At 38.3% G+C, this 12562-nt stretch overlaps 1 protein-coding gene across 1 annotated transcript in view; it reads left to right on the forward strand.

The window, feature by feature from the left end:
* LOC120019889 (CREB-regulated transcription coactivator 1-like) overlaps positions 1–12562 on the forward strand; it is a 73963-nt gene that overhangs the window by 33195 nt on the left and 28206 nt on the right. The window contains exons 2-6 of the mRNA XM_038963300.1: positions 2717–2827; positions 4576–4704; positions 5001–5062; positions 5392–5480; positions 7241–7346. Coding sequence (XP_038819228.1) covers positions 2717–2827; positions 4576–4704; positions 5001–5062; positions 5392–5480; positions 7241–7346 — 497 coding nt within the window. The remainder of the gene's footprint in view (positions 1–2716; positions 2828–4575; positions 4705–5000; positions 5063–5391; positions 5481–7240; positions 7347–12562) is intronic.

Consider the following 12562-nt stretch of genomic DNA (forward strand, 5'->3'; position numbering starts at 1 on the left):
CAGAGGAAGGCCCAAAGAATTGCCAAAGACTCCTTGCCCATTTGGCAATGTCTGATTTCTGATTGTCTTAACACACTACGTACACCACCAATAAGCTGAGCTTCTCAGTCACTTTTTCTTCACCTCACACAAGGCAACAAAGTATTTTTTTAATGTATTTTTTTATTTTACATTGAATGATAGTTCCTCAGTATTTGAAAAATCTTTCCAACACTCCCGGCCTTGATGTGAAAGAGCAAAATATCATGATCTGATGATCCCATATATCCAATGGAAGCGTTATAAAAATCAGCTGTCTGTCCCGAGCTCACTGGCGCAGGAAACTCTGAGGGCCCGGAATAGGCTAGTTCAGTGGTGACCAACCCTTTCTGAGTGAAGATCACTTTCTGAGTCAAAATGCAAGCCGAGATCTACGGCTCAGATTTGTTTTATTTTTACATGACTTAAAAAACGTAAGCGTATGCAACATTAACCTATTAAAAACTAAAAAGTACTGTAGCAATGAGGTTTGTGCAGTAGGCTATATGCCAAATACATTATCACCGCATATTGGCTTTGCTTGAATTGCCCTGCCATTGCATTGTTGTTCTGACCATTTAAAAAATATATATATTTCAAAATTTGAGGTAGGCTATATGATCACACTCGTAATAGATCAGTTGTTGTATTACTCCTGAGGCACAGCTGAGCGAGTATACATTTAAATATTTTTCTGGGCTGATGGTGCCTGCATCTGATGGTCAGTCTTAGTGCAACCTGGTCTCATCGCATAACCTTAACCCTTTTAGCTAACTCTTCCCCTAACCCAAACCTTAACCCTTTAACCTAACTCCTAAACTTAACTCAAACCTTAACCCTAACCCCTAGTAAACGTTACCGAGCTAGCTAACATTAGACATCTAGATAGAATTTGTAACATATCATACGTTTTGCCAATTAGTAATATATTGTCGATTTAGAAAATTCGTAACACTGACATTTTGCAAATCGTAACATATCATACGATATGGTGTGTCTCGAACATCCACAAATTAATACATAACATATCATCTTAAATAACGTTGCAGATTTACATACAGAATAATACAAAATACTCAGAGACCAGGTTGCTCAACAGAGGGAGAGAGCAAGAGGAGACAGGGATCCGCCTCTCAACGTCCCTCCGCTCTCCCTTTCCTCCATTGACACTGACCAAAAAGGGACACCGTCTTCCAGCTGATGGTGAAACTCAAGTAGTACCGTATTATTCCTGCATCGTGCACAAATTCATGTTGTTACTCCTATGAACAAAGAAAGTTAAATATTTCTCGATATTAAAAAAGAAACAATCTGCTAATAATAATGCAAGCCTATCAATACACTTTCCTACTCATTCATTACAGCGGCAGTGTTGGTTGTAGCGTGAGTGGAAGTTTGAAGAATGCGCATTTTAATAGCCTCAAAGTGTTGACAGTGCTGAGCAAGAACTTAAACATGAACTCACTCATAAAAACAGCAGGTCTTTGCTGTATTCATTGACATTCTCTCTCTGGTCATGGTTTTAAATGTTTTGAAATATCACAGTATCAACATTGCTGTGGACTTTTTTTAAGCCTGCTACTTTACTGTAGACACGGTAATCTGACCCATCCGATTGGCCAGGGCTAGGCCTATAGTGCACTTGATTTGCTCTCCAGGCCCGCCGGGAAGGCAGAGTTTGTAGCTTCAGACACATGAAATGGTTCAAAATGGGAACACTTCAAGGAATTTAGCTCTCTTCTTGGCGACACTCGAGCTGAGGTCAGGAAAGATGAACACCTTGCATCCGCAGAAGTGTAGCTGGTCTCTGGCCTGCCTCTGGAGGATGCGCTCCTTGTCACGGTAATAATGAAAACGGATGATAAACACTCTAGGCTTGGAGTTGTCGTCTCCGCCGCTGGGGAAGGGCCAATGCGGTGGGCTCTGTCCAGCTTCGGGGAAGATGGAACGATGGCTGGACCTAGCACCTCTGCGAAGAAGTCTGACATGAACTTAACTGAGTTCCCTCCAAGTTTCTCTGGTAGATTGCAACGATGAGAATGGGATTCCAGGTCATCGGTCTTGTTAATCCGTTTTTGGTTTTCGGAGCTCAGACAGGCAATCGTTTTCTCATTCTCATTTTCTCACTATGCGGTTACTGTAGTCACACAGGTCATGTTCAAAGCCGTTAAGTCGGTGGCCTTGTTCATCCACAACGGCTCGGACACCATCCAGGACGGCGGAGAAGGTGGCCAGAGCAGCACCGATGACAGTTTTGAGCTGAGTGGCAATGGTAGCTGTAATTTCCGAGATCAGAACCATACAGAAGTTCTGAAGATCTGTGGGGAGTGTGACTGCATGAGCGTAACAGTTGAACTGGAGTCTGCGCCAGTACCATTCACGTTTGCCATCGCGGTTGAAACGTTAGTTACAGGTCTTCTGCTCCTCAGATTGTGACATTTGAATCAAAAAGGTAACTTACGAACTCATCAATCAAATCTGCTATGTAAGAAAGTGGAATACAAAGTAAAAATTTGCCAAATTTAACTAATGCGTAAGAGCCTCATCCACAAGTCTCTTCTCCATTCACATGCACAATCGGAAGCTCCTCCATTTTGTTTTTGAATTATTTGTTCTATTGCCTTTTGAATATTTCATACCTAACATTATCTGACTCCATGTTTGCTTATTGTTTTGTTTCTTCACTCTCTTTATTCAGTTACAGAAGACCCAGTATTTACAGTTGGGACAAAACCGTGGGCAGTATTATGGCGGATCATTGCCAAATGTCAATCAGATTGGAAATGGCACCATTGACATGCCTTTTCAGGTAAGTGTGTTTGTAGGACTCTGATTTGAAATATTTGTGGTATTACCCTAAATTGAACATGTTTACTCTTTTGTTGACATATATTTGGCTATCATTTACAGTAGAAGTTTACATACATCTGAGCCAAATACATTTAAACTCAGTTTTTCACAATTCCTGACATTTAATCCCAGTACAAATTCCCTGTCTTAGGTCAGATAGGATCACCACTTTATTTTAAGAATGTGAAATGTCAGAATAATAGTAGAGTGAATGATTTATTTCAGCTTTTATTTCTTTCATCACATTCCCAGTGGGTCAGAAGTTTACATACACTCAATTAGTATTTGGTAGCTTTACCTTTAAATTGTTTAACTTGGATCAAACGTTTCGGGTAGCCTTCCACAAGCTTCCCACAATAAGTTGGGTGAATTTTGGCCCATTCCTCCTGACAGAGCTGGTTTAACTGAGTCAGGTTTGTAGGCCTCCCTGCTCACACACAATTTTTTGTTCTGCCCAGAAATTTTCTATAGGATTGAGGTCAGGGCTTTGTGATGGCCACTCCAATACCTTGACTTTGTTGTCCTTAAGCCATTTTGCCACAACTTTGGAAGTATGCTTGGGGTCATTGTCCATTTGGAAGACCCATTTGCGACCAAGCTTTAACTTCCTGACTGATGTCTTGAGATGTTGCTTCAATATATCCACATCATTTTCCTCCCTCATGATGCCATATATTTTGTGATGTGCACCAGTCCCTCCTGCAGCAAAGCACCCCCACAACATGATGCTGCCACCCCTGTGCTTCACGGTTGGGATGGTGTTCTTCGGGCTTGCAAGGCTCCCCCTTTTTCCTCCAAACATAACGATGGTCATTATGGCCAAACAGTTCTATTTTTGTTTCATCAGAACAGAGAACATTTCTCCAAAAAGTACGATCTTTGTCCCCATGTGCAGTTGCAAACCGTAGTCTGGCTTTTTTTCTGGAGGTTTTGGAGTAGTGGCTTCTTCCTTGCTGAACGGCCTTTCAGGTTATGTTGATGTGGATATAGATACCTTTGTACCTGTTTCTCCCAGCATCTTCACAAGGTCCTTTGCTGTTGTTCTGGGATTGATTTGCACTTTTTGCACCAAAGTACATTCATCTCTAGGAGACAGAATGTGTCTCCTTCCTGAGCGGTATGATGGCTGTGTGGTCCCATGATGTTTATACTTGCGTACTATTGTTTGTACAGATGAACGTGGTACCTTCAGGCGTTTGGAAATTGCTCCCAAGGATGAACCAGACTTGTGGAGGTCTACAATTTTTTTTCTGAGGTCTTGACTGATTTATTTTGATTTTCCTATGATGTCAAGCCAAGAGGCACTGAGTTTGAAGGTAGGCCTTGAAATACATCCACAGGTACACCTCCAATTGATGTCAATTAGCCTATCAGAAGCTTCTAAAGCCATGACATAATTTTCTGGAATTTTCCAAGCTGTTTAAAGGCACAGTCAATTTAGTGTATGTAAACTTCTGACCCACTGGAATTGTGATACAGTGAATTATAAGTGAAATAATCTGTCTGTAAACAATTGTTGGAAAAATGACTTGTGTAATCACAAAGTAGATGTCCTAACTGACTTGCCAAAACTATAGTTTGTTAACAAGAAATTTGTGGAGTGGTTGAAAAACGAGTTTTAATGACTCCAACCTAAGTGTGTGTAAACTTCTGACTTCAACTGTATCTATGTAGCTTGTGACTGGTTTGTTTTGTTGGTGTCTGCAGACTCCCTTTCAAGGTTCAGGTGACACCAGCAGGACAACACGGCATCATGGATTGGTTGACAGAGTTTACCGGGACAGAAACCGCATCACGTCCCTACACGGAAGGCCCCTCGACAAACATGGACGCCAAATATCCTTTACTGTCGATTTACGTGACTGTATTTTTATTACACTTCATTTTACAGTCTCTTATGCAATGGAAATTTGATTACGAATGACATGGTAATATGGTAATTACACTAATATAGTAATTATATGGTAATTACCAATTTATTTTATTTATTGAAGCAAGCGCCACTTTGTAACATCTTTAACCAATGTACTTCAATAGCATAGACTGTACTCTATGGCGCCATGGTGTTTTACATTGTTGACTTCAGTTGTGAGATGCTACAGATTTGTATTGCCCTTAACCAGGGGTCTCACATTGATAGCTCTCCATATGGCTCGGTGTATCTGTCACCCCCACCCGACACCAGTTGGAGGAGGTAAGATAATCCAACTATGTTGTGGCATGTGATACTGTTTGGATTTCGTTGTGAAACGTCTCTTGACTTTTCACAATTGATACATTTAGTCACCCCTAGGTGGTGTAAGTCTCTTTCCCTGTGCTATAGGACAATATAGGTGGTGTAAGTCTCTTTCCCTGTGCTATAGGACAAACTAAGTGGTGTAAGTCTCTTTCCCTGTGCTATAGGACAAACTAGGTGGTGTATGTCACTTTCCCTGTGCTATAGGACAAACTAGGTGGTGTATGTCTCTTTCCCTGTGCTATAGGACAAACTAGGTGGTGTAAGTCTCTTTCCCTGTGCTATAGGACAAACTCGGACTCTGCGTTGCATCAGAGCACTTTGAACCCACAGGATATTTTTGCAGGAGGCTCACAGGACTTGCAGCTTAAACGAGGTGCGTCGGATTTGAACTTGATATACTTAATTTATAAGAGTTTTATAAACTGAACAAAAATATTAAACGCAACATGCAACAATTTAAAATATTTTACTGAGTTCATGGAAGGAAATCAGTCAATTCAAATAAATAAATTAGGCCCTAATCTATGGATTTCACATGACTGGGAATACAGATATGCATCTGTTGATCACAGATACCTTAAAAAAAAAAGTAGGGGCTTGGATCAGAAAACCAGTCGGTATCTGGTGTGACCATGATTTGCCTTATGCAGTGTGACATCTCCTTCACATAGAATTGATCAGGCTGTTGATTGTGGTCTGTGGAATGTTGTCCCACTCCTCTTCAATGGCTGTGCGAAGTTGCTGGATATTAGCGGGAACTGGAACACGTCGATCCAGGGCATCCCAAATATACTCAATCAGTGACATGTCTGGTGAGTATGCAGGCCATGGAAGAACTGGGATATTTTTAGCTTCCAGGAATTGTGTACAGATCCTTGCAACATGGAGCTGTGCATTATCATGCTGAAACATGAGATGATGGCGGTGGATGAATGGCACAACAATTGGCCTCAGGATCTCGTCACGGTATCTCTGTGCATTCAAATCGCCATCGATAAAATGCAATTGTGTTCGTTGTCCGTAGTTTATGCCAGCCCATACCATGACCCCAACGCACTCTGTTCACAATGTTGACATCAGCAAACCGCTCGCCCACACAACGCCATACATGAGGTCTGCGGATGTGAGGCCTGTTGGACATACTGCCAAACTCTCTAAGAAATGAACATTAAATTCTCGGGCAACAGCTCTGGTGGACATTCCTGCAGTCAGCATGCCAATTGCACACTCCCTCAAAACTTGAGACATCTGTGGCATTGTGTGACAAAACTGCACATTTTTTAGTGGCCTTTTATTGTCCCCAGAACAAGATGCACCTGTGTAATTATCATGATGTTTAATCAAGTCCTTGATATGCCGAAAGCCACATCTGTCAGGAGGATGGATTATCTTAGCAAAGGAGAAATGCTCACTAACAGGGATGTAAACAAATTTGTGTACCACATTTTTGAGAAATAAGCTTTCTGTGCGTATGGAACATTTCTGGGATCTTTTATTTCAGCTCATGAAAGATTGGACCAACACTTTACATGTTGCCTTTGTAGTTTTGTTCAGTGTAACATTACCATTAGTTCTCATTAGATTAAAAAAAAAAAATTCTGGTCAGGTGGTTAACAAAAACTCTTGGCCCTACAATGCCCCAATGCTCTGTTTCCAGTTTGTAGGTTTAATAATGATTTTTTTAATCCAGCGCAAATTAATTAACTCTGTCATTATGAGGAAGGTGATATACAATGTATTAATGATTAAATATTTCTTAATGGCTTTGCAGGCTACCCTTTAGTGTACTATTGAATACTCTGGTGTACATGATAAAAGGCTTCAGACCTTGTCTTTAAAGGCTGTAGACATTACTCACAGGATGATTATGAATATCCAAGTGATTCTCAATGTGACATACTAATGGCTGTCTGAAGCGTATTCCTTTTTATTGAGAAACTCGTTTGAAAAATGATATCAAATTCCGTCTTGTATTGATTTCATTTTCCTTGCACTGTTATGGCAAGATGAAAATAAGGGTTCAATATGTATTTTTTTGCTTTTTAAAATTCTAGATAAGTGACAATTAGATTAATTGAACTCCCTCTCATTTTCTCTCTCGTTCTCCCTCTCGTCCTTTCTTTTCCTCTCCAATACTTCTGCTTCATGTACCAGGGCCAGAAGACACAGAATCAGATATGGACAAAGACGAACAAAAACAGAACTGGGATGGCAAAAAGGTGAAGTGCACTCAGATCTGGTGATATATCTTAATGCCATTGTTCTACAGCTCTGGGTTCTATTGTATTGTTCGACAGGTCTGAGTTCTATTGTATTGTTCTACAGCTCTGAGTTCTATTGTATTGTTCTACAGCTCTGAGTTGTATTGTTATACATCTCTGAGTTATATTGTATTGTTCTACAGCTCTGAGTTCTATTGTATTGTTCTACAGCTCTGAGTTGTATTGTATTGTTCTACAGCTCTGAGTTGTATTGTATTGTTCTACAGCTCTGAGTTGTATTGTATTGTTCTACAGCTCTGAGTTGTATTGTATTGTTCTACAGCTCTGGGTTGTATTGTATTGTTCTACAGCTCTGGGTTGTATTGTATTGTTCTACAGCTCTGAGTTGTATTGTATTGTTCTACAGCTCTGAGTTCTATTGTATTGTTATACAGCTCTGAGTTCTATTGTATTGTTCTACAGCTCTGGGTTCTATTCTATTGTTCTACAGCTCTGGGTTCTATTCTATTGTTCTACAGCTCTGGGTTCTATTGTATTGTTCTACAGCTCTGAGTTCTAATGTATTGTTATACAGCTCTGACTTCTATTGTATTGTTATACAGCTCTGAGTTGTATTGTTATACAGCTCTGAGTTGTATTGTTATACAGCTCTGAGTTGTATTGTTATACAGCTCTGAGTTGTATTGTTCTACAGCTCTGGGTTCTATTCTATTGTTCTACAGCTCTGGGTTCTATTCTATTGTTCTACAGCTCTGAGTTCTATTGTATTGTTCTACAGCTCTGAGTTCTATTGTATTGTTCTACAGCTCTGAGTTCTAATGTATTGTTACACAGCTCTGAGTTCTAATGTATTGTTATACAGCTCTGACGTCTATTGTATTGTTCTACAGCTCTGAGTTGTATTGTTATACAGCTCTGGGTTGTATTGTTCTACAGCTCTGGGTTCTATTGTATTGTTATACAGCTCTGAGTTCTATTGTATTGTTATACAGCTCTGAGTTCTAATGTATTGTTACACAGCTCTGAGTTCTATTGTATTGTTATACAGCTCTGAGTTGTATTGTATTATACAGCTCTGAGTTATATTGTATTGTTCTACAGCTCTGAGTTCTATTGTATTGTTCTACCACTCTGAATTATATTATATTGTTCTAAATCTCTGAGTTCTATTGTATTGTTCTACATCTCTGAGTTATATTGTATTGTTATACAGCTCAGGGTTGTATTGTTATACAGCTCTGAGTTCTATTGTATTGTTCTCAGCTCTGAGTTCTGTTGTATTGTTCTACAGCTCTGTGTTCTATTGTATTGTTCTCAGCTCCGAGTTGTATTGTATTATACAGCTCTGAGTTGTATTGTATTGTTCTCAGCTCTGAGTTCTATTGTATTGTTATACATCTCTGAGTTCTATTGTATTGTTCTCAGCTCTGAGTTCTATTGTATTGTTCTACAGCTCTGAGTTCTAATGTATTGTTATACATCTCTGAGTTCTATTGTATTGTTCTACAGCTCTGTTCTATTGTATTGTTATACATCTCTGAGTTCTAGTGTATTGTTCTACAGCTCTGAGTTCTATTGTATTGTTATACAGCTCAGGGTTCTATTGTATAGTTCTACAGCTCTGAGTTCTATTGTATTGTTCTACAGCTCTGAGTTCTAATGTATTGTTATACAGCTCTGACTTCTATTGTATTGTTCTACAGCTCTGAGTTCTATTGTATTGTTCTACATCTCTGAGTTCTATTGTATTGTTCTCAGCTCTGAGTTCTAATGTATTGTTCTCAGCTCTGAGTTCTAATGTATTGTTATACATCTCTGAGTTCTAATGTATTGTTACACATCTCTGAGTTCTATTGTATTGTTCTCAGCTCTGAGTTCTATTGTATTGTTCTACAGCTCTGAGTTCTACTGTATTGTATTATACAGCTCTGAGTTGTATTGTATTATACAGCTCTGAGTTCTTTTGTATTGTTCTCAGCTGAGTTATATTATATTGTTATACATCTCTGAGTTCTATTGTATTGTTCTCAGCTCTGAGTTCTAATGTATTGTTATACATCTCTGAGTTCTATTGTATTGTTCTACAGCTCTGTTCTATTGTATTGTTCTACAGCTCTGAGTTCTAGTGTATTGTTCTACAGCTCTGAGTTCTAGTGTATTGTTCTACAGCTCTGAGTTCTATTGTATTGTTCTACAGCTCTGAGTTCTATTGTATTGTTACACAGCTCAGAGTTCTATTGTATTCTTATACATCTCTGAGTTCTATTGTATTGTTATACATCGCTGAGTTCTATTGTATGGTTACACAGCTCAGAGTTCTATTGTATTGTTCTACAGCTCTGAGTTCTATTGTATTGTTCTACAGCTCTGAGTTCTAATGTATTGTTATACAGCTCTGACTTCTATTGTATTGTTCTACAGCTCTGAGTTCTATTGTATTGTTCTACATCTCTGAGTTCTATTGTATTGTTCTCAGCTCTGAGTTCTAATGTATTGTTATACATCTCTGAGTTCTAATGTATTGTTACACATCTCTGAGTTCTATTGTATTGTTCTCAGCTGAGTTATATTATATTGTTATACATCTCTGAGTTCTATTGTATTGTTCTCAGCTCTGAGTTCTAATGTATTGTTATACATCTCTGAGTTCTATTGTATTGTTCTACAGCTCTGTTCTATTGTATTGTTCTACAGCTCTGAGTTCTAGTGTATTGTTCTACAGCTCTGAGTTGTATTGTATTGTTCTACAGCTCTGAGTTATATTGTATTGTTCTACAGCTCTGAGTTATATTGTATTGTTCTACAGCTCTGAGTTGTATTGTATTATACAGCTCTGAGTTGTATTGTATTATACAGCTCTGAGTTGTATTGTATTATACAGCTCTGAGTTCTATTGTATTGTTATACAGCTCTGAGTTCAGTTGTATTGTTCTCAGCTCAGTTCCATTGTATTGTTCTACAGCTCTGAGTTATATTGTATTGTTCTAAAGCTCTGAGTTCAGTTGTATTGTTCTAAAGCTCTGAGTTCAGTTGTATTGTTTTACATCTCTGAGTTCTATTGTATTGTTCTACAGCTCAGGGTTCTATTGTATTGTTCTACAGCTCTGAGTTCTATTGTATTGTTCTACAGCTCTGAGTTCTATTGTATTGTTCTCAGCTGAGTTATTTTGTATTGTTATACATCTCTGAGTTCTATTGTATTGTTATACAGCTCTGAGTTCTATTGTATTGTTCTACAGCTCTGAGTTCTATTGTATTGTTCTACAGCTCTGAGTTGTTTTGTATTGTTATACAACTCAGGGTTCTATTGTATTGTTACACAGCTCTGAGTTCTAATGTATTGTTATACAGCTCTGAATTCTATTGTATTGTTATACAGCTGTGAGTTGTTTTGTATTGTTCTACAGCTCTGAGTTCTATTGTATTGTTATACAGCTCTGAGTTGTATTGTTCTACAGCGCTGAGTTGTATTGTATTGTTCTACAGCTCTGAGTTGTATTGTATTGTTCTACAGCTCTGAGTTCTGTTGTACTGTTCTCAGGTGAGTGCTATTGTATTGTTCTACATCTCTGAGTTCTATTGTATTGTTCTCAGCTCTGAGTTCTATTGTATTGTTCTACAGCTCTGAGTTCTATTGTATTGTTCTACAGCTCTGAGTTATATTGTATTGTTATACAGCTCAGGGTTCTATTGTATTGTTCTACAGCTCTGAGTTGTTTTGTATTGTTATACAACTCAGGGTTCTATTGTATTGTTACACAGCTCTGAGTTCTAATGTATTGTTCTACAGCTCTGAGTTCTATTGTATTGTTATACAGCTCTGAGTTGTATTGTATTGTTCTACAGCTCTGAGTTCTATTGTATTGTTCTACAGCTCTGAGTTCTATTGTATTGTTCTACAGCTCTGAGTTCTTTTGTATTGTTCTCAGGTGAGGGCTATTGTATTGTTCTACATCTCTGAGTTCTATTGTATTGTTCTCAGCTCTGGGTTCTATTGTATTGTTCTCAGCTCTGAGTTCTATTGTATTGTTCTACAGCTCTGAGTTCTTTTGTATTGTTCTCAGCTGAGTTATATTGTATTGTTCTACAGCTCTGAGTTCTATTGTATTGTTCTACAGCTCTGAGTTGTTTTGTATTGTTCTACAGCTCTGAGTTCTATTGTATTGTTATACAGCTCTGAGTTGTATTGTTCTACAGCTCTGACTTCTATTGTATTGTTATACAGCTCTGAGTTGTTTTGTATTGTTCTACAGCTCTGACTTCTATTGTATTGTTATACAGCTCTGAGTTGTTTTGTATTGTTCTACAGCTCTGAGTTGTATTGTTATACAGCTCTGAGTTGTATTGTTATACAGCGCTGAGTTGTATTGTATTATACAGCTCTGAGTTGTATTGTTCTACAGCTCTGACTTCTATTGTATTGTTATACAGCTCTGAGTTGTTTTGTATTGTTCTACAGCTCTGAGTTCTATTGTATTGTTATACAGCTCTGAGTTGTATTGTTCTACAGCTCTGACTTCTATTGTATTGTTATACAGCTCTGAGTTGTTTTGTATTGTTCTACAGCTCTGAGTTCTATTGTATTGTTATACAGCTCTGAGTTGTTTTGTATTGTTCTACAGCTCTGAGTTCTATTGTATTGTTATACAGCTCTGAGTTGTATTGTTCTACAGCTCTGACTTCTATTGTATTGTTATACAGCTCTGAGTTGTTTTGTATTGTTCTACAGCTCTGAGTTCTATTGTATTGTTATACAGCTCTGAGTTGTATTGTTCTACAGCTCTGACTTCTATTGTATTGTTATACAGCTCTGAGTTGTTTTGTATTGTTCTACAGCTCTGAGTTCTATTGTATTGTTATACAGCTCTGAGTTGTTTTGTATTGTTCTACAGCTCTGACTTCTATTGTATTGTTCTACAGCTCTGAGTTCTATTGTATTGTTATACAGCTCTGAGTTGTTTTGTATTGTTCTACAGCTCTGACTTCTATTGTATTGTTATACAGCTCTGAGTTGTATTGTTATACAGCGCTGAGTTGTATTGTATTATACAGCGCTGAGTTGTATTGTATTATACAGCGCTGAGTTGTATTGTATTATACAGCGCTGAGTTGTATTGTATTATACAGCGCTGAGTTGTATTGTATTATACAGCTCTGAGTTGTATTGTATTATACAGCTCTGAGTTGTATTGTGTTCTACAGCTCTGAGTTCTATTGTGTTCTACAGCTCTGA

Source organism: Salvelinus namaycush, chromosome 25 (assembly GCF_016432855.1).
Source record: "Salvelinus namaycush isolate Seneca chromosome 25, SaNama_1.0, whole genome shotgun sequence".
In the NCBI taxonomy this organism is placed as follows: Eukaryota; Metazoa; Chordata; class Actinopteri; order Salmoniformes; family Salmonidae; genus Salvelinus; species Salvelinus namaycush.